Consider the following 22,068-nt stretch of genomic DNA (forward strand, 5'->3'; position numbering starts at 1 on the left):
GAAAGTGCCGTATGTTACTTAGAGCGGGGTGGACTCTGTTGCCGGCCTTCGGCGCCTGGGTGGGGTTCTGTATACGGAGTCGTGGGATCAGTGGGTCGGGAGAGTGGTGACTGAATGAGAGAAGGATCAGGGAGAGAACCGAGGAGACTTTAGCGGCAGGTTATGCAAGATGGAGATGGGGGTGTAGATAACTGGGGAGGATTTGAGGGGCCCAAGCCCAGTTGCATCTGTTCTCCGCAAAAGCCCCTCGGGGCTGAGACTCAGATTCCTCTCATTGTTTCCATCTTGCTCTGCGCAGGTTTCTGGGGGCAGATAACAGAGCTGCGTCTTGTTTCTCTTGGTTGATTTGGAATCCTCTGCTCTTCAGCTCCCGCAGGAAAACCATGCCGAAACCCCGGAAGAGGCTCGCCGGGGCTGCTGGGCCTGCTGGGCCAGGTGAGCTGCACCTAGGCTGCAAAAAGGCAGCCCTGTAAAGCAAGTTTCTCTAGGATCTGTTTAATACTGTTCACTTTCAGGGCTCCTGGGTGGCTCAGTCCGTTGAGCGTGGGACTCTTGTTTTCCGCTCAGGTCATCATCTTAAGAGTGGGATGGAGCTCAGCGGGGACACTGCTTCTCTCGTCCCTCTCCCTCTGCTCATATCCAAGCTCTCACACACTCCGTCTCTCAAATAAATAAATAAATCTTAAAAAAAAAAAAATACTGTTCACTTTCAACTCCCTGCCTATGGGGAAAATCCTTTGTGGATTGTTTTTTGTTAATGTTATCCCTAATTGCCCTCCATCTTCTTTTCTCTTCCCACCAAGCTTATACCCAGAGCCTCTTCTGTTTGTTCATTGAAGCAATAGTTGTTTCGTGTAGATACGGGGTGGGTTGTACAAAGGTAAAGAACATACGGTTGTGCTCTCATGGAAAATGCAAACAGACATAAGTGAAAGTGTCTTAGAAAACCACGGCTTAAGGGTATGAGAGCAGGGAGGAACACCTTGAGAAGGAAGTGGAACTTGAGTCCATCCTTAAAGAATGGAAAAGCTTCCCACAGGCAAAGAAAACAGGATGCCATTTTTATATTCACAAGGATGAATGGAAGATGAAGAACAGGAACAAAGCAACTGAAGGTAGAGAATGTGCTTTTGGACTGACTACAACACACTGTGTTATTTAACAACACATAATGGTGTTTGCAGTGTGCTTAACTCCAAAGGGACCACCTAAAAACTAGGCTAGGGAGGATCTAACTACTAGACATCTATAAATGATACTTAATGAGAGCTGATGTAGGAACTGGGACTTAATTCAGAGGTGGTGTAGTATGGTCATTAAGTGTGGATTCAGATAGACCAGGGGACAGTTCCTGATTATACCATTTACTGAAATGTGTAATCTGGGGCACATTTAGCAGATGAACAGAACATTTCATACATTATGTAGATTAACTGAGTTACTGTGAGGGTAACAAATAGAGCTTATATAGTAAGAATTGAACAACTGTTAGCTATTGAGTGCCTACTATGTTCCAGGCACATTTTCTCTAATTCTCTTTGGAAAAAATCATCTTTGCCACGTCTGCGAAGTCCAGAATGAACTGTCTTATCCAACGTCTCTCTTGGCACCTTGGTACCTTCAAGGAGCAGGAGGCAGGCCACAAAGCACAGTAAGCAAGCAAAAAAAAGAACCACGAGATGGTGATGAGAATAATATTTACTGAGCATTTATTATAATGCCAGCCATTATTTAAGCCCATTGTTTGCATTACATTATTTAATCTTCAAAATAAGTCTGTGGAGTAGGTGTTCAGTTTCCTTATTGGAGAGAGAGCCTCAGCAAAGGCACAGAAGAGAGTGAGGGAAAGAAAAGAATATACTTAATAGAAACCAGGGACTCTATCAGTCCCAACCCAGGACCACGTACGCTATTCTTATCCCACTCAATGGATAATCCAGGAGATACCCTGTAAGGTGGGCATTCCTGTCCCATTTTTATAGAGAAACTGAAGTTCAGCAATTCAGCTGCTACTGCCAGTAATTGACAGATCCAGGATTTGGATCCAGGTCTGATTCCAAAGCATGTGCTTTCCCCACAATAGAGCGTTACTTCTCAGCAGGCATGACCAGTTTCTTTTTGCTTCCATTGCAGACAATAAGGGACCAGCAGGAAAACGTACCAAGACTAAGAACCCAGCAGGGGTATCAGCTACAATGGGTAACTCCAGCCCGGAGAAGACTTCAGCCTCTAAAGACAGTGGGAAGAATCTAAGTAATTACTGGCTGATGAAGTCCGAGCCAGAAAGCCGACTAGAGAAAGGTGTAGATGTGAAGGTGAGACTAGGTATCTCATCCCGTCAAGTTGTTTTTTCAAGTAAGAAGTGAATATGGGACACCACAGGGTTCCATCACCAGCTTCTCTGAAGGGTAGGGTTAGGAAAAAGATTATAAGGAATAAAATTAGCAGGACTTATTACCAGCAACTGTCTTGTGAATCCTTTATCTAGGGCAGGGGGTGGCAAACTTTCTCCATAAAAGGCCAGATAATAAATATTTTAGGTTTCTGGGTCTTAAGGTTGCTGTTTCAGCTCTGCTGTTATTGCAAGAAAGTGGCTATGAGCAACAAGTAATCCGATGGTGTGGCTGTGCTCCAGTAACAAAATCAGGCATGGGCATGAAGCTATAGTTTGCCAAGCCCTCACCTGGGCAACATTTCAATCTTGGGTTGCCTTACTCTTGCCACCTACCATACTCCTACGTATCTCTCTGCCAACAGTTAGTATTTATTCAGTGAATTAAATCAATTTTAATAACAGCCTGGAGAAAATAGAAATATATAATATTTAATGAGTGAAATACAAATAACCGACAGATTATTTTATCATCTAGATTATCTATTCAACTAAACCTTTTAATTAGCAAGGATAACAAGGCAACACAAAGCTTACTCTACATTTGCCCAGTAGAAGTGGCTCTGTGGAACTACTTCGCAGGAAACTACAGACTTCCACTACAGCAACTAGTACCCTCAACATAGGGGAAGAAACTGTCTACTTCCATATACTACCAACTGGCCCTAAGACTGTTTAATGAATTCATTTTCTGTTGCCTAGTTCAGCATTGAGGATCTTAAAGCACAGCCCAAGCAGACAGCATGCTGGGATGGTGTTCGCAACTACCAGGTAAGAGGGAAAGAGCAGGGCCTGAGACCCAGGGTCAGAGAAATGCCTGCCTCCTTCCTAGGACTTATTCAGTAGCAAAATCTCTTGGCCAACATTGTTTTTTGCCAGATCCCAAACCTGAACATGTATTCAAAACTACCCTAATTCCTCTGCATGCAGTTTACAAATGGCCTGTGTTCTGGCCAATGTCTGCATACAAGTCTGGGTATCTTGGCAAAGGCACGTACTGAATTGGAGAGAAGCTGCAAAAAAAAAAACTCATCTAAAAAAAAGCAGACTTGATTTCCGCTAACTAGTGTTTTCCAGGGGGTGAGGTGGATAGTTGTTGTTTATTGTCCCCTGGGATAGGCCCGGAACTTCCTTCGAGCCATGAAGCTGGAGCAAGAAGCCTTCTTCTACCATAGCAACTGCAAAGAGCCAGGCATTGCAGGACTTGTGAAGGTTAGTTGTATGAGCATTCGTCTTAATCCCTCTCCCTTCAGGGAGACTTCCTCATATAGATATAAAGGAACACAGCTTAGATCAGTAACAAAAAAAGAAGTACTCTCCTCCCCTTCCCTGATGTCACAAGAATATGGAAAAACCAGCCTGGCCCCTTCCAATACAGCAAGGACTATAACATGGCAGGCCTCATTTCAGGTCCCCCTGGTACAGACTTCATTTCTGTGCCTTGGTCTTTCACTCAAAAACAGACCTGATGATAGCTCTTCCAAACCAGGAGTTATTAAGATAAGATTATTAACTGCAGGTGGAAAAACAGTGGTACCAATAATAAACTTTAATACTTGGTTTTAAACCTACTTTTAAGATTTTTGTCAAAACAGGTTTGATTTCCTGGGCTTGCTCTAGATTGTGTTATTTCCAGATTTAGTGGCCCTACAGCACGAAGAGCTGAGTATGTGCAGGGTCAGAAGTGAAAGTTGGACTTGAATTAAAAATTGGCCATGGAGCTGACTACAGGCAAATGATCTGAGACTTGGTTTTGGTTTCAGATTGTGAAGGAGGCTTACCCAGACCACACACAGTTTGAGAAAAACAATCCCCATTATGACCCATCCAGCAAAGAAGACAACCCCAAATGGTCCATGGTAAAGACTACTATTTTTCCTATTTCATGAGAGGAAACGGATGGACAATGAGAGGGAGGAAGAAGGTGTGCGGTGTCTTTAGGTTAAGGTACAGAGTCCAGCTCTTACACTCAGATGAGGTTACCCTGGCTTTGGGGATAAGAACAGAACACTGGCAGTCCTGCCCATAAGACCCTCCCACAAGAAGCTAAAACACACCGTGGACAGAATCGACCTGAACGTGTCTTTCTGTCATACAGGTGGATGTCCAGTTTGTTCGGATGATGAAGCGTTACATTACCCTGGCTGAGCTCAAAACCCATTACCAAGCTCACAAAACCACTGGAGGCCCCTTAAAAAATATGGCTCTCTTCACTCGCCAGAGACTCTCAGTTCAGCCCCTGACCGCAGGTAAGAGCGGGCCCTTTGCTTTATGTTACCCACATACCAGGAGGACTCCATGAACTCACATTTACTAGTGATTAAACTTGGGCATGGTATTGAACTTTTCTGAGCTGGTCTCCTCACCTGTAACATCCATGAGGGAGGAAATATGTCCGGAGTTAGCCATTACTACGTACCCACTACCTCGCAGTGCTTGGGACATACTGAACCACTCCATAAACAGTTTCTGAATGAATGACTACTGCCTCAGTAACAATGTGAAATGCCCAGCACAACCTCCCTGTTCAAGGGGAGACACACAAATAATACTTTGCTTTCTTTTCCCCTTCTTTGGTAGAGGAGTTTAATTTTATTTTGAGCCTGGAGGAAAAGGAGCCAAGTTAACTGGAACACTGTTGCTGGAATGCGCAAGACATTACTTCAAAGAAACCAAGCTTTTATAAGACGAAAGAAGGTGTGTGGCGGCTCGCGTGTTACGTTCACCTGGCCTTGTGTACATAGGTGGTTTTCGTGTACCTTTTCCAATAAAACATTAGAATCAAAGTCAGGAAGCTGTTCTTTTAAAATGGCATTGGAATAGAATACTCCACCGTAGATCTTCTGCCCCTTGATAAGATGCCCGCTTATTTCTACCATCTTCCTTTACTGTAGCAAATACCAGGGTGCACGGTTCAGTCTGTTACCACCTACTGAAACGAACTTCTGTCTTTCTACACCGGCCTTCTGCACCTGCCCCTGAAGTCATCTGCGCCCCACAGGAGTGTAAACCATTAGCAGTTTTGGCACAGCTTGCCAGATGAGGGTACAACTGGAATTCCTTTCTCAGCATGTGCTTGTCTAAAACGGGTGTTAATAAAACATCACTGTTCGCCAGGGGCTGAGGCCATGGTGAGGGCAGGCCTTGTGCTGGATCAGGGTGGTTGTTTTTTCTCCCCTTGGGTGTGAGTGGGACAGTGTAAGACAAGAAACCACAGACCCTGGTGGACCATGGGCACAATGCCTCCAAGCCACAGGGGCTTCCTTTAATCAGAGAGACAACTGAAACAAGTGTTCTTTTTTTTAAAATACAGCCATTGAAAAGACGACACATTAAGAAACATGTAAACACTGCAGCTGCTTAATTATAAGTTGCACTGCTTGGTTTAGTACCTATGCACTCCCAGGTATGGGGGTAAAGGTGGGGGCAGGGCCTCCCCTTACCTCCACAGTTGCACAGACAAGGAGTGAATGGGGGCAGAGTGAGGGAAAACAAGACCTGGCTTATGCACAGCTCCTGAGAGAATAAAATCAAATTCTACCTTCTAGTTCTCCCAGAAGAAAGGTTTAAGATGTTAGGAAAGTTGGAAAATGAATTTGGGTTGTCAGTTGGGAGGCAGAGGACTTGACAGGTCCTTTCTAGTTAGAATACCAGCTATTACGGGAGGCACACCAGAGCCTAATCTCATGTTGTGGAAAAGGCAAGGAACACAGAACCTGCCTCCCCTACACACTTAAGCCCCAACCTTGATAATCCAGGGGCAACTGGGTGGGTAATCCTGATCCCATGGGATTGTCCGTTGCACCTGTACTCGGGGTCCAAGCATGGGGGGGAACCACCTTACCTTCCTTGGTTCTGCTGTCCCCAGTCAACCTCAAGTGTCATCCCAGTATCTTTTCCTCCAGTCTCAGTCCTGACCCATGAGTCCTGCCCAGTCAGAGGCTCATGACTGCACTGATTTCTGAGGAAAAGAGGAGTCTGAATTTTCCACACTAAAAGATGACACAGGAACCAACCCCTCTGCTTTCCAAATTATGGAGAACTCAGACAACCAAATATTGTACTTATTGGCCAGGGGGTCTGCTTGAAGGGAAGGGAGGCCAATAGGTCATTTCCAGATGAGGCAGAAAAGGATGTCAATACCTTTACTCCACTGGGCCCACACACAGTGCAACAGAGGGAAGTCCCCCTCTCCTTTAGCGTAACAAGAGTTTTTATGTATGTTTTTAAAACAAAAACATCAATGGTCCTAAACTCTGGTCAGTCAACTGGTGAAGACGAAGACATAATTTGGCAAGCAGAAGTATTCTGAAGTTGTGTAGCAGCCTTCTGCTGAGGCTCTGACGTCCCTCCTGAAACTCAGAGAGTGAGGGGACATGGGCGACAGTAAGACACTTCCAAGCCCCAATTCCCAGAAACTAAATGGAGAGAGAGCAAGGAGTGATGAGGATCCATTCTTAGGGAAGCAAAGAGATCAGGGCCCCTTCCCGGGATCTCTTAAAGGAAACAGATGCCCTTGTCTAGGCTTGCTATAGCACAGAGCAATACCCTAGAACCATCCAGCCCCAGGGGCTGGGGAGCACAGTCCCAGGGTGAAGGCAGACAGCTACCGCGCACAGTCACCATACTTCTTCCTCAGTGGGCCTGGCTTGGCCTCCTGGGTTCAACACCGCTGCCATCCATGCATGGTACCGACCCCAGGGTGTCTCTGTGCCCAGAATTTCTCACAGGTGAGGGGATAACAGCCAAAGGCCCTTCCGCAGGCTTCTGTTCCAGGACGTTACTGACAAGAGTCCGTAGAAGATGAAGAAGGGAGGTGCCTGGGTGCCAGCAGTGAGAGAAAGCCCAGAAAGGAGGTGGCTTGTGGAAACTTCAAAGCACCACATCCAAGACTCCCAAAGAGGCAGCTTCCTGACCTTGAGTCTCCCCCTGCCATCTAGGATAGGGCAGGGGTAGCAGAGGGGAGAATAAGATGCGACTACCCCGGGCCCCGTTGGCAGCTCAGAAATCCAGGGACATGCTCAGATCCTGTATCAGGAAGCTCAGAGACCCAGGAGCCAAGGATGCCTGCTCTCTGCTCTCCTTTAAAATGCAAGGCAGCCCCACATGGAAGGCCTCAACAGAAGGCTCTCTTCCCCAGAGAGACCAGGTTGGTACCTCTCCCTACTCCCACATCAGCTGCAGAATCTCAAGGAGACTGCCTCCCAATCCAAGCCCCTTAGGTTCTTTAGAAAAAAGAATTTAAGTCAAAACACGATTTGTTTTCAGGTTGCAAGTAACAGGTCAGTTGAGCATCACACTGTCCTCCCCCTCCCCCAGCCGCTGGTGTTTGGTAGACAGGGGTGCTGGGGTGGAAGCCCAGCCGCTTCCTGGCCCTGGGGGCCTACTGCCTGCTGTTGTTGTCAGATAGCTGGCTGGGGGTCCGCACCTCACCCAGGGAGGTTGTGCCCTCGAAGCGCTGTGAGGCGATGGCTGCCTGGTGGGACATGCTCTTCCGTACGATGTCGCCTTTCCGCCACAACACCACTTCCTGCAGAATGGGGGGGGTGGGGGGCAACAGGCTACCTTGAGAGGGAGGCATGGGGGTGGGGGTTCCTAGAGACTCCAACTTTCTCCCGGGCATCTTAGCAAAACCTCCTCTGCTTCTCTCTCCCCAGTGACAGCAGTTGCCCATACCACCCCAGAGCGCCTTCTGATGTGTGGGCAGGACGGGTAGAGTGGTGGCAGGGCCTGGGCCTGAGGAAGCAGTCTCGATGTGTCAGGTGGGAGCCCTCATTCTTGCTGTGGGACTCCCTCTCGGTGAACTAACAAGTGGCACAGACACATGTAGACTCTCTCCCCCGTACCGTTCTGCTTCATCTGTCCGCTCGAGGGCCACCAGGGGTCTTGGGGAGGTGCCCGGGCCTCACCTGCTGTTTGAAGTAGCGCCGTTCCTCCTCGTCGATCAGCACCAGGTTGAGGTAATAGCGCACAGAGAACTTCTTGTTGATGTCCCGCATGGTGGGGGTGAGCTCGTAGCCCGCCAGGAAGAGCCGGATTGGGATGGACTCTCCTGTAAGGGCCAGGCAGGTATCAGAGCAAAGGGCAAAGTGACCCACCCTACCTGATACCGAGGCACTCTCTGCCCACAGCAGGGGAGAGGCCACCTGAGCATGTCATGGAACACCAAGGGAATGCTTCTGCCTGGTGGGGATTCGCATTCTGCGGCTCCATGATCTGCTGAAGCAAAAAGGTGACTCTGCACTTCCACCCCAGGTCCCGCTGCACCTTCTCTCACTGCCCTGATACACAGACCCGTGAGTCTGAACAGCATGGGATCCTACTGCTAAGCATCTTTTGATTATACGTAATGTGTCTAGTCGTTGGGTTTTCACAAGCCAAGTGTCCAACCCCAGCTAACTCATCATGTCACCCGGCAATTTCGATGCCACTTTCCTCCATCCTAGTTAGTGCATGCCCTCCAAAATACATGTCCACTCTGAGATGGATTGGCACAGTGGTACAGTGGTCTGGAAAAGAGAAAATCCTCATTCTGGCCTTAGTTCTCCATTAACCAGTTCTATGACTTCTGAGTTAGTCTATTGCTTTCTCTGGACCTTAATTTCCTCTTGTGGGAAATTGTGGAATCAGACTATGTGGTATTTCTGATCTCTTACAGCTCTAACACCCTACCTTTCCTAATTTAAGTGAAATGAAATTAGGGCAGTAATTCTACTGAGAAAGGCCAAACCTATAATGTAGTCTAAAGCTAAATATAAAATGCACCATTAATTATCTGCTGTTTTGTCTTATTTCTCAGAGAAAATGACAAGTGGCTCTACTTGTGCAGCTGGTGAAAAAATGGCACATTCAGAGAGTCAGGAGAGCTCAGTCCTATCCCCGCCCCCGACCCCAGACCTGGCATGGTGATGCTCAAGAATCTGCTGTCATTGTCCCCTCCTTCCACATGGAACACACACGTGGGAACAAGCTGAATAAAACCGTGGCACAACCAAGCACTTCTAAATGCAAACATAATTCTTCGTGATCAGTGGCTGCGGAGCCAGGGGAACATAAAGATAGCTACTCCCAAATAATCACGGATTCCCCAACTAACAAAGCTTTCGGCTCCATCCATTCCAGAGGTAATGTCAGCTGTGGGGGTGGGCGGTGCGGTACTGTTTTCTGTCCCCTTCCCAGTGCTGTCTGTGCACCTGGTAGTACCACCCAGAGTATCTACACTTGGTGAATGAATTCGGAGAATGAATCATTTGGCTAGAGCTAGAACTAAGGAACACAAATGATTATTCTGCGCTAATCTCTTGCTCCCTAGCAGCAAAAACTCCAAAAGTAGTAAAACGTTCAAACTGTATCTGCTAAGCCAGTATTTTCCAAGCTTTTGTTATTTTAAGAGGTGTGAGCTCAGTATGTAGACGAGGCCAACGTGGAGCTTTTCTGGGTGAAGGTGGGGAAGGAGCTTGGAGTTCCACATACCCAGCCCTCCTCTTCCTCTTTACCGGGATCCACAGTGAACGATTAGAGATGAGAAATTATAGGTGACTAGGAAATCTTACTTTAGCTGTATAATCCCTTGGCCCCTCCAAAACTCTGTGCGGGACCTGGGGGCACGGGTGAGGCAGCTGTGGGCTGGGTGCCAGGATGCTCACCTCTCACGGGCGCCCCATCCATGATCTCATACTTGGCTATCGTGTCGTTCTCGTGGTACACATTGGGGCCTGTGCCTGTCGTTTCCCGCTTGATGATATCTATCTCCATGTGCTTGATTTTGATTCTCACCAAGAGGAAGTAGATCTTTCCTACAATGACATCTTTCAAGTGGTATCTGGGGAAGAGAAAATAAGATGTGAATACGGCAGCCAAACTTTGCACATTTCCAGATCTCCTGGGTTTCTGGGGAGCAGACGCCACCAAGCAGGTTGGTTGAAGATGGGAATCACAGTGCACACGCACCCACGTTCTTACCACAACTGCCCTTGCAGAATGATTTCCCAATATGTTCTTTATTGGAATCATAGTAACTTCTGTTCCATTTTTCCATATACAACTCAAAGGACATTCCTCTTGCATGTTACATCACCCACCCTGTGCTCGCCCATCTCATCTATCTCCTCAGCACTTTAATTTCTTTTATACCTTTTGTTCGTGTTGTTTTAGATGTCCCAATGTGTGGGAAGCCAGCCCCACAAAGGTAGGAACCAGGTCTCGCTCTGAGCTCACAAAATGTCTTTTGGCAACTGGGCCTCAATCGTCTGCAGCAAACAGTTCTGTCTGCTAGACGTGACAGTCCAGGCAGGAGCGGCAGAGCAAGATGCACGCGTTATGCTCCACCAGCACCTTGTCTCTGGGCCCTGCTCACATGGCTTGTGCTCTGTGAGCTCTTATGAATTTGGCCATGCTGCATAACGCTTTCTGACCTTTCCAGAATTTCTCTTCGAGTCAGTCTGGAATACCAGTGGTCTGCGTGTGCATAGGCCTGTAACAGGCTTACAGGAAGAGAGGAAAATCTTCAAACCTGAAGCTCAGAATCATGGGACAGGAGTGTTGGCAGGAACTTTAGAATTTAACCTCCTTATATTACAGGTGAAGAAAAGGAAGTTCAAAGAAGATAAATACTTGAACAAGGATTTAAGTAGGGGACAGACACAGGATGTGAACTCTGATGCCTAATTCCTAGGCTTGTGTTCTCCCCACTATTTCATGTTGCCTTTCTGCTTACAGTCTAACTGGGCAGACATTCTTAGCAGATAATCTAAGAACACTTACAAAATCAGAATGGAGGCTGTTTGCAGCATTTGAGAAGGAATGCTAAGAGAGCACAGATTCTAGGGGTTTTTAAACTTTGATAAACAGAACATTCTTTATTCTAAATGAAATCCTATGCAGAAGCATTAATACTTGAGAAACTCCTGTGGAGGGCCTAGAACCCTGGACCCCACTCTTCTTTCACTTCATCCTTTCTGTATGTGTTTGAAACCTACTAACCTGTCTCCACTTTTCAGAGGAGAAACCCAAGGTCAAACATGTTAGTACCTGCTAATCTTACTCCAAGGCCAATCCTTACTGGCAGAATGGGACTATATGATAGAGACAGTGTGTCCTTACACAGCAGCCTGCTCCGAAAAGGCAGGACAGGTCGGAACATCCAGTTCCTGGGGTCATGGGGTGGGCTCTCTAAAGAGCCCTTCACATACCACACTTGGTCTTGAACATCTGGCTGACTGACAGCTATTCTGAGCTCCTCCTACAAGGCAGCACTCCCTGCCAGCCACCCCTTCTACCAGGTAGCTGGAGAGCTGGTGGGCAGGCACTTTTGGTGGCTCCTTTCCAGAAGGCCCACAGAGCTCTGAGGCTGTGAGGAGAATGCGGAAGAAGGCTGTTGCCTTATGTGTCCTTGCCTGGCCCAGCTCAACCTCCCTCCCAGCTCGCCCCACTCCATTCCACAGGTGGGGCCATGTCAAGCAGGGCCCGTTCTGCGTCACGAGTGGTTCCAGGCCAGGGGCAGGGGAAAAAACAGGCCTTTCCCTCACCCCTGTTCTAGGAAGCACGTATGTTGCTAGTTTTTTTTTTAAAAAGCCCTATTCCTAACCCCTACTATCTGACCCCCTGGATAAGAGTGGGTCTGATATGAGGGTCTCCCCAGTAAGAACCCTAGAGACTCTAATTTCTTTTTTCAGCTCTCTGTGAATAGAATACACTTTTACTTTTGCATATCTGATTTTCAAACATTTTCAGGAATGTATTATACTGAAAAGAAAGATGCTTGTGGTATACTTTTGAAGTGTCAGTAAGTTTCATGATTTACAAGCACTTAAATATTTATTTTTTTTTTAAGATTTTTAATTTATTTGAGAGGGAGAGAGAAAGTGCAAGCAGGGGGAGGGACGGGGGAGGAGAAGCAGGCTCCCCGCGGAGCAAGGAGCCCAATGCAGGGCTCGATCCCAGGACCTTGGGATCATGACCTGAGCTGAAGGCAGATGCTTAACCAACTGAGCTGCCCAGGGGCCCTGCACTTAAATATTTTCATGTTTGGACAACAAACAGTTTAAAACATACACGGCTTCCCAACTTGCCAGTCAAAATTATTTAAAGACCCTCATAAAAAGGCACCAGGTGTTCTTTGCTATATAATTCATTTAAGTTCAGGAGGAAGCAGTGAACTATGGCCGTTGTGTGGTTTCTTCACATTGATTTCTAGACACATACTGTATATAGGATACAAATGCTAACAGGAATTGTATTCTGAGATTATTTTCGTCAGTAGAAGGAAAGAGCTGTATCTACATCCAAAATAACCTTAAAGTTAGTTTGGATTGACCTTGAAAGACAATGTAGGATATTTAACTTAAATGTACCTTCTTAATTTCCGTTTAGTTTAAGTAAAATGAAGTTGAATTTCCTGGTCCACCTTTCAGCAGCCTGGCACATATATTCACAGTGCCAGGTCAGTGGCCTCCCCTACAGCACTATGAGCCACCGTGGCCAGGGCTCTGCCACTTGTATTCTCATCAGGTCCTATCTTACCTACCTCCCTCAATAATTCTCCACGACGGTGGGGCCCTGGATACTTACTTGGACTTATTATACTCAAACTCGATGTGCAGGCAGTCCTCGATCCCAACCTCCATCTTGATGGAGGAGTTCAGCTCTGGGTACGTGCTGAGCGTGTGGACTACAATGTCCATCTCTTTGACGACATCATTGAGGCGGCGGCTGATGGTAGCCCGAAGGAAATACCTGTAGGAGACAGATGTGTCGTGAAGGAACACTCCCGGTCTCCACATGCTGCCTCGATCCATGCACCAGGCAGACTGGAGACAAGCTCTTATGGTGGTTAACTTTTGGGGCTTTGTCTTCCTTCGAGAATTTACCTCTGCGGAGCCTCCTCCCAGGAAGAAATGAACACATGCACTTAAGCACAGAATTTGCAATTACAGTTGCAGGGAGTTCAAAGACCTTTCCCCCAAATGCCTGTCCGAGCCCAGCCTCTCGGCTCAGAGCGTTGCCCTAAATATAAGTGATTTCTCTGCTCTATACTCCCACAGCAAGTTATCCTAACGCCACTGCCTACCGTGTATTTGTGTGCGGGCTTTTCTTCAACTAACTCCTGGGTCTTCAGGCACAGGCATCTGTCTTACACTCTTATATTTGCACGCCTGTTTATTTACCAATGTTCAATCAATTTAGCATTTTCCAAGTCCCTCAAATTAAACAGGAGGGATAGGGAATGGAGAAAGTCAGTCAGCTCTTCATTTAGCAAACGTTTATTGCTAGGCATAGGACGAATGGGACGCTCACAGTCCACTGGGGAAGGTGGACCAGCTAACAGAAATACTAGAACACACGGCAAGTGCTAATTCAGGTAGAGGAATCAAGTGCTATGGGGGGAAAAAAAGGGCGCTCAGGCAGAGCAGACCTTATAAGTAAAGCAGCAGAAGTGGGAGAGGTCCTGGTTTGGACAAAGAAAGTCTCTGGCTGAACCTTGGATCCTTGGGGAGGGGTTGCTGTGGTAGAGGACAAGAGGGGAAGAAGACAGAGACACAACCGTGAAGGGCTTAGCGTGCCAAGCCTGACCCTCTAGTCAGCTGCTCGAGCACGGCCAATCTCCAGCATCCCTGTCCCTTGACTTACTCTGCTAATTCCCAGTGAATGGAGAAACACCCCCTTAATGATATTTTCTTCTAAACAAACTCAGATAATCTGCATCACCTGTCAGCTGTTCCTGGAGAAAGCTGCTAACCAGATCAGTGACACATTTGGCTCCTCTCCTCTGTGTGGCCCTGACTGATGCTTGGCAATCCTTTTATTCATCTCAGTAACTTCTGCCACATTCTCCAAGGTACTTATTTGTTCCTAACCCTTTTCTACTTGCTCAGGCTCTCAAGCCTCCTCTCCCAACTCTCTGTAGAAGACACAGCTTTCATTCCACTAAGAGGAAGACCTTCCAAGTCAAGATTTATAATTCTCTCCCTTCTCTGCTTGTGCTGTTTCTTACTTTGGTCCTAAATGTGCGTCTGTATCCTTGCCCACCCTTTCCTCCTTCCAACAGTACCTCTGTCTCTCAAGAGAGACCCTTTTCCTCCTCCATCTGGCAGAATGACTTCCAATCTGGGTGCACATTACAAGCGCCCTCGGGGGAGGTGCTTCCAAAATCCAGATACCCAGGCAGAGCTGACATTTAACTGCTCTGCAGAGGCACACAGGCGTCAACATTTTTCAAACCTCCCAAGTGATTCTAATATGGGAGCTGTGGTGGAGAACTACTGCCTGGCATTCTTGAGCCTTCGAGTTTCCCAATTTCCTCAGTATATCGAATCCCTCTCCAATAAAGGTTTCCTCCTTTGAGTTTTATATAAAGGCCCAAACTCCTCAATCCCCAAAACACTCTCCAGGCCTTGCACTCCTGACCGTTCGTCAGGGACAGTGGTCATGGAGGGGTTCTCTTCTAACTACTGCAGCTTCTTCCCTGTTGCCAAACCCAGCAGCCTGCCTTTTCAGCTTCGGTTTCAACACTGGACAGTAAAACGTTTCCTCCTCGTCCTTGAAATGCTCTTCCCAAGGTTCCACAGGAGGGCTTTACCTGCTTCACCTCCCCTCCCACCCCCACCTTCCTATCCCTCTCATAGGTCCTGCCTGGGCTTTTCTCTCCCTCAGCTCTCCTCCTTGAAAAATGTACCAGTTTTTACCTCTGAAAAGAAGACTCCCAACAGTGCATTTCTCTGTCCTGAGTGCCAGGCTTGCATTTCTGATTGTCTAGTGAACTTTTGTACCTCTCTATTTTGCCAGTGCCTTAGACTTTAAAATCGGATGAATCATCTTCACTACAAACCATCCCTTCTTCCTGATAGCCATCTGTCTGCATCTACATTCACTGGTCAGTTCTGTTGCTGTCCGTTAAATTCCTTGTTTGCTGCCCACTCCCGCTGTGTCCACTAAGGTAAGACACTCATGACCTCATGCTAGCCTTCCAACAATTTTGTCTCTGCGCTCACCCATTCATCAAATAGGACATGTTTTTGGGGTTTTTTACATTTTTTTTTAAGATTTTATTTATTTATTTGACAGAGAGAGAGACAGCCAGTGAGAGAGGGAACACAAGCAGGGGGAGTGGGAGAGGAAGAAGCAGGCTCCCAGTGGAGCAGGGAGCCCAATGCGGGGCTTGATCCCAGGACCCCGGGGTCACGCCCTGAGCTGAAGGCAGACGCTTAACAACTGAGCCACCCAGGCGCCCCAGGACATGCTGACTTTATAGGAACCATCCAAAAGAACCACTCCCCCACCTGAAAACAAAAGAAATAGTGATCTCTTCATGTTTCCCCTCGGCCTAAGCAGTAAGATACAAGCCCTCCATCTGGAATTGACATCTACAAGCTGCTCTTAACGAATTTTCCCTTCTTGACCTCCTCACTTTCTCAACATGAGTCCTAATGTCTTCATCTAATTGAACAGCAACACCTTTTTCTTTTTTATTCATTAATTTATTTTGTGGTAAAACACAGAAGGAGTTCAGAGTATACCACCCCAAAATATGCCACTTTGGCATAACAATTATATCGAACTGAAAGCAACTGACGAGAAGCAGACACAGGAAAACTCTCTGCCCTCCCCACTCTACCAGGGAAGAGCAGGACATTCTTAATCACCAGAGACAACTGCCACCAGCCCAGAGGCTGCACTAGAGAAATCCACCTAACAAATCTTGCTAAAAGGATTCTTACCTTCCATTTGTTTCTCCCATATATTTACCTTCCCACAACTTGTTGTCCCTAGAAGCTCAAAGTCCCTTTCCTTTGTCTTGTCGCTTCTCTGTAAAATTATCATTCTTCTGTTAAGATGCTTACATAAGCTCCAAGTCCCAACCACCCCTTTGTGTTACCAATCCCTGAGTTCCATGTGTATGCACAACACACATGTGAATCAACTGGCCTGCCTTTCTCTTGCTAGCCTGTCTTCAGTTGGATTTGCAGGGCCTCAGCCAATGAACCTAAGATGGATAGAGGAAAAGGGTTTTCTCCTCCAACATATACAACAAAATTTAACATTTTAATTATTTTTAAGTATCCAGTTCAGGGGCATTAAGTACATTCACAATGTTGTGAAATGATATAGTATTTGTCTTTTCATGACTGGCTAATTTCACTTAGCACAACGCTTTCAGTGTTCATCCATGTTGTAGCATATGACAGGACTTCCTTCCTTTTTAAAGGCTGAATAATATCCCACTGTACGTATATACCACATTTTGTTTACCCATTCATCTGCTGATGGAACTCAGGTTGGTCCACCTTTTGGCTGCTGTGAACAAGAAGCTATGAGTATGGGTGTACGTGTCTGTGTTTGAATCCTTGCTTTCACTTCTTCTGGGTATGTACCCAAAAGCAGAATTCCTGGATCATACAGTAATTCTATTTTTAATATTCCGAGGAACCACCGCACTCTTTTCAACACCTTTCTCTCTGATTTAGAAACATTTAGGAGGGGCGCCTGGGTGGCACAGCGGTTAAGCGTCTGCCTTCGGCTCAAGGCGTGATCCCGACGTGATGGGATCGAGCCCCACATCGGGCTCCTCCGCTATGAGCCTGCTTCTTCCTCTCCCACTCCCCCTGCTTGTGTTCCCTCTCTTGCTGGCTGTCTCTATCTCTGTCGAATAAATAAATAAAATCTTTCAAAAAAAAATAAAATAAAATAAAATAAAAAAATAAAAACATTTAGGAGCAATCCACTGTAAAAAATAAAATTAAATAGGGGTGCCTGGGTAGCTCAGTTGCTTAAGCGGCTGCCTTCGGCTCAGGTCATGATCCCAGGGTCCTGGGTTGGAGCCCCACATCAGGCTCCCTGATCAGCGGAGAGCCTGCTACTCCCTCTCCCTCTGCCTGCCGCTCTGCCTACTTGTGCTCTCTGTCTCTGTCAAATAAATAAATAAAATTTCTCAAAAAAATGAAATTAAATAAAATTAAATAATAATAAATCCCACAGCCAAGCTTTGGTGACAACTAGATAATCCTTATGGTTGTGAAAGTTTTTCTGAGTGCAATGTCTCTAGTTTGAGTAATGTCAATGATTAGACCTCTCTGCAAAGACTGAAAAAGAAGAGCATACGATCAGTCTTCTGATGGAAGAGGGGAGACCCGGGAGAGAAGAGAAGGGGAGGGAAGGTCTTGCTGTAGTCCGCACCACCAGGCCTTAAGACGATGAAGACGAGCTGATCATATGAGATAGCATCAAGGGTTGGAACCAGGTGTCTTGAGTAACAGAGGAAGTCTGCTTTATCTCAGTGACATCGCATAATCTCAGGTTACATCCAAGAGTCTAGAGCTTCTCTGGAATTTTTTTTTTTTTTTTTTTAAACCCCAGAGGCCCTAGAATCAGTCTCCATCCTCAGAAACTGGAACACTTTTATAAAAACAGTCCTATGTACTTAAACTGTGTTTATTAATTAAAAAAAAAAAACTCATCACACTGTGTTATGTTTTACACTCCCATCACCCCAAAAGATGGAGGACTGATCTAGAACTAGAATCCAAATCTATTCTACTTTTCAAGCGAGAGAGCTGAGTGACAGAGCTCAGGCTCACACTGCTGTTGTGTGGCAGAGCTGGACTGAGGATCTGTATGTCCTGATGTGCAGTTCATGGTATGCTGGGGACAGCATGTACCAGGGTATAAAAGCTGACCGTTGAATCTTGAGGAATTTTAAAAGCCGGTTGTTAAACATAGGAATTATTTAAAATTAAATTATAAAAACTTATAATTAAGATTATATGAAAAACAAAGGAAATATATATTAAAAACTCATTGCTTCCTAATAATTTTGCTACCTTTTACAATTCTCTCTGCTTTGGGGGAAATTTACATCTAACTATGTCAAGGTGGCTACTGTACATCTCTCCCCAACTCTGTAATCAGGAACATTAGGTTGGGAGATTGCAATTGGCCATGGTGGGAATATTTACACTACAGAAACTGACAAATGCTACAAACTAGGGCTTTTCCTCCCAGAGAGCCCAGTTAACCATTTACCAGCACACCACTGCTCTCAACTCTCTTCTTTTTTCTTTTTTTTTAAAGATTTTATTTATTTATTTGACAGAGATAGAGACAGCCAGCGAGAGAGGGAACACAAGCAGGGGGAGTGGGAGAGGAAGAAGCAGGCTCACAGCAGAGGAGCCTGATGTGGGGCTCGATCCCACAATGCCGGGATCACGCCCTGAGCCGAAGGCAGACGCCCAACCGCTGTGCCACCCAGGCGCCCCGTTTTTTCTTGATACCTATATAAAAAGCCTCAGAAATGTGAACAGTTTCAGGGGAAGGTGGGGAAACAGCAGGCACAACTTACCGTAGTTTCACATTCTGGCCTGTGTATGACTCATACGGCTTCTCCACATGGGTGAATTCAAAGTCGAAGGCCTGTGATTGGCTAATTTCTCCGGGCCGGGCCAAATCCTTCACCAGGGACACAAACTCATGGTGGTTCCCGCGGTCGTAGTACAGCTCTGGAGAGAAAGCATCAGCCTCTACTACGAGACCCCGAGCTCCACAGGGCTTAGCAAGCAGGCTTCAGGACCCCTCTTCTGACAGAACTTCCCCCAAAAAACTCCCCCTGGCCCTTGTTTTTGACTTTTTTTTTTTCCTAATCTCGGTCCTTCACTGCATTCCCCATATACTGATCTCCTTCCCTCCCCACTTTCTAAACACTTCAATTTTATACAGAGAAATCCAGTGGCACAGTAAAAACCCAACATAACCCTGCTCCAGCATATCAGGACAGTATCTTAGTGAGAGATGGATGAGGGAACTGCATCAAAAGTACTACATTGCTTTAAAAACATTTCTAAAAATATTTCTAACTTTTGAACGCATGTTCATAGTTCTTTAATCATATCATCCTTATAATAACCTTCTGAAGTAGCTAAGACAGTCCTTTTCACTCATTTAACAGAAAGAAACTGAGGCATAGCATGGTCAAATGATTGGCTTAGAGACTCATTGTTGGCTGCAGAGCTGAGATTAGAGCAGATTTCCTGCTAGAATGAATCTCTTTCTATGACCTGGTACAAAGGGAGTAATAACATTACACTTTGTAAGGTTCTGTAAGAATTAGAGGACGTAATGCAGGTAAAGTACTCAGAATAGTACCCAGGCGATAGCAAATACTCAAAACATATTAGCTGCTAGCTGTTATGATTCCTAAAAGAGGAATCCACATGGCCAATCTGATGCAGAAGTTTTAGTGTTATTCCCTCCATCTAAATAAGGGGGGTGGTCCTTAACTTCAATGAGCACCAATGAGGGTTTGTTAAAACCAGATTGCTCAGCCCTGCCCCTAGTGTCTGGGGTGAGGCCTAAGAATCTGCATTTCTAATAAGCTCCCAGGGGATGCTAGTCCTGCTGGTCCAGGGACCACACTTTGAGAGGCATTGCTCTAAATTCATCCTTCTCTGGAAATAGCTCTGGATTTCGAATCTTAATTATAAGTTCATGCCATCAATTTATCCTCTATTATTTTATGTCTATTTGTACTCTGCTATTTAAGTGTTAACTTTTCTAAATGCATGGTCTTTAGAGATAAGGCCTAGTTCCTGGCACCCCCTCAGTACCTGGCTGTGCACAGGGGACACTTAATACTGACTGTGAGTATACATGGCCACATTACAGTCAAGGTACCACTTCGGGGGCATTTCTGGGCTCCAGTCCTATGTGAGGCTACAACATTTGACAGGGTAGATCAACAGGGGAAATAAATCTGGTAGAGTGCACTCAGTACTACTGCTGTTGGCTGCTTGGGGACAAAGAAATGGGTCCACAGAGAGGAGTGTCCGGGACAACAGCCTACTAGGCCAGTTTCCACATCTCCAGAGCACAGCAGGCGATCTCTCTCAGGGACAACCTGAGCATTAGGGCAGTGGGGCAGAGCTGCATTTGCGTGGATCCGCCTCAGACAGCACAAGGTCTGAGCCCTGATTAGGACTGCAGCTTCAGACCCAAGAAATGCAGTATCCAGCCCTGCCCCAGGGGAGAACCATGCCCAGAAAGAGAAAATAGTTTCAAGTAGTGCTTTCAGTCTGAGCGCAAAATCAACCCTTGTTGCCCTAGGAGCTGGTCCTGACAAGCCTAGTCCATAGGGAGCCTTTTTCGCCCCAGACAGGGAAGCATTCTAAAGCAGAGTGGGCTCTGTCCTAAGATTCCTCCAACTCAGGAAGGTGGCATTAGTATGGTTTAATCCCAAACTAGTGCTGCTGCTTCTGTGTGAATTTACATTGTGATTACAGTTTGTTGCTGATTTCCTATATAGTTACACTTTGATCCACTTTATATTACAAACAACCACCTTCTCTTCCAAATACTAAATGGAATCAGTAGCAGGCAGCATTCTGGGTAGTGAGTAATGATCTACAAAGTTGCTAAATGGGAGACCACACTTACAACCCACAGGGGGAGGACAGGGAAAGGTGAGCAATCCATTGCTTCTATTTTCAAATCCAATAATTGTGTCCCCCAATAAATGTAAGGAAGTGCAGTGATCAGGTAGGAACAGAACCACTGTGACAAGGGCTCCTTCACTTACTCTCACCGATCCATTGTTACATAAGACCTTGTTGATGGTCCTGATACCTACGTGGGAAGTAACCCCCTAAGCAGTGGACCTGGTGTCTTAGCTCCCAAGCACTGGGTTCTGGCCATAGTTTCAGGGGACAGAAGCAGGTAGAGCAGAGCCCCAACGACCATGAACTTTGAATGAGAAATCCGAGTTGAGAAAAAGATGGAAAGAGAAGGACAGAAAAATACACAACTGTGATCACACATACCAAAGTCAACATGAGAAACAAAACAGAGAAGTACCCAAGAGCGCTCAGAGAGCAGACTGCCAGCATCTAAGAATCCTACCAATGTTTTGCCTGACCCAGCAGGGGCACCTGGCTGTGGCCATCTTTGGCAGGAGAGGTCCTTCCCTGCATAGCGTCACGTTCTCCCTAGTGCTTTTCCTCCTGGACACATGCTAATACCAGCTCCTGCATTAAATGTCACAGAAGAGTGGCAGTGTGTAGTCTGAGTGGAGCTGGACTGGGCTTTTTAATGTATAATTTATAAGCCATTTGCAATGCTCTTGCAAACACTGTGGTGCAAAGGGGCAGAAATAGCAGCCATACTTTGCTATTTGCCAGAAAGTCTGGTTTCCTCTTACATAAATTAGAACAGAAACTACAAGGCTGTTTCAGCAAGAGGCTGTGCCATCAAGAGGCTATAAATTGCCTGTATTCTATCCCAAAGATGCAGTGACAAGTCATCCCTGGTTCTCCCCAACCTCCAAAGCCCTCAGTAACCAGGCATCTCAAGTTAGAAGTAGGAACTGACCATGTTTTTTGTTAAGGTAACTTCCCTGTCTTGAGCCTCTTTCTTGATTCCAACAGGAGGAAGTGACTTTTGTAGTCAGGATGTTTTCATGATGAAACTTGCCACCAACGGCTGAGGGGTGAATTTGCCACTTTGGAAGGAAATTGAGCCAGCTTTGCATCACAGGGTCATTGTTAAAGAAAGCCTGAGACCTGCTACTGGGCCGGGACCATGTTTGGTCCAAGCTTCATGCAGGTCTTAGAAGAAACATTAAGTCAGCAAGGGCAAAAAGACCTCCAAAGAGCCCCGTCCTGATTTTCCCAGCCACTATCTGCTGACTGGCAACC

At 46.3% G+C, this 22,068-nt stretch overlaps 2 protein-coding genes across 10 annotated transcripts in view; one reads left to right on the forward strand and one right to left on the reverse strand.

Annotated features, from left to right (window-relative positions):
- THYN1 (thymocyte nuclear protein 1) lies at positions 1 to 5,178 on the forward strand. Of its 8 annotated transcripts, none has more exons than XM_087868262.1 (8): positions 1 to 159; positions 368 to 435; positions 2,134 to 2,315; positions 3,095 to 3,163; positions 3,512 to 3,604; positions 4,156 to 4,251; positions 4,491 to 4,641; positions 4,973 to 5,178. In XM_087868262.1, the coding sequence occupies exons 2-8, from the start codon at positions 384 to 386 to the stop codon at positions 5,017 to 5,019; spliced, it is 690 nt and encodes a 229-aa protein (XP_087724388.1). In that variant the 5' UTR covers positions 1 to 159; positions 368 to 383; the 3' UTR covers positions 5,020 to 5,178. The 8 variants fall into 8 exon arrangements, with proteins under 8 accessions (XP_087724388.1, XP_045646706.2, XP_087724389.1 ...); XM_045790750.2 differs by having other exon boundaries at positions 2 to 159; positions 299 to 435; XM_087868263.1 differs by having other exon boundaries at positions 3 to 155; positions 299 to 435.
- Positions 1,514 to 22,068, reverse strand: part of VPS26B (VPS26 retromer complex component B) — a 27,164-nt gene continuing 6,609 nt past the window's right edge. Inside the window, exons 2-7 of one of the 2 annotated variants that reach the window (XM_045790741.2) lie at positions 18,726 to 18,882; positions 12,962 to 13,126; positions 10,039 to 10,214; positions 8,302 to 8,444; positions 7,821 to 7,922; positions 1,514 to 1,618 (exon numbers count right to left, since the gene is read on the reverse strand). In XM_045790741.2, coding sequence (XP_045646697.2) covers positions 1,529 to 1,618; positions 7,821 to 7,922; positions 8,302 to 8,444; positions 10,039 to 10,214; positions 12,962 to 13,126; positions 18,726 to 18,882 — 833 coding nt within the window. In that variant the 3' untranslated portion in view covers positions 1,514 to 1,528. Of the gene's footprint in view, positions 1,619 to 5,613; positions 7,923 to 8,301; positions 8,445 to 10,038; positions 10,215 to 12,961; positions 13,127 to 18,725; positions 18,883 to 22,068 lie in introns of those variants that run through there. The other variant, XM_045790742.2, reaches the window with a different exon arrangement.

Source organism: Ursus americanus, chromosome 16 (genome assembly GCF_024610735.1).
Source record: "Ursus americanus isolate L20-20 chromosome 16, mUrsAme1.1.p, whole genome shotgun sequence".
NCBI lineage: Eukaryota > Metazoa > Chordata > Mammalia > Carnivora > Ursidae > Ursus > Ursus americanus.

Excerpts from the sequence above, each read along its gene's own strand:
- THYN1 (XM_045790748.2), top strand. The coding sequence starts at position 2,064 with ATGTGCTTTCCCCACAATAGAGCGTTACTTCTCAGCAGGCATGACCAG. Across the intron at positions 3,164-3,511 it reads ATGGTGTTCGCAACTACCAG|GCCCGGAACTTCCTTCGAGC; the intron begins GTAAGAGGGAAA and ends CCCCTGGGATAG. Across the intron at positions 3,605-4,155 it reads GCATTGCAGGACTTGTGAAG|ATTGTGAAGGAGGCTTACCC; the intron begins GTTAGTTGTATG and ends TTTTGGTTTCAG.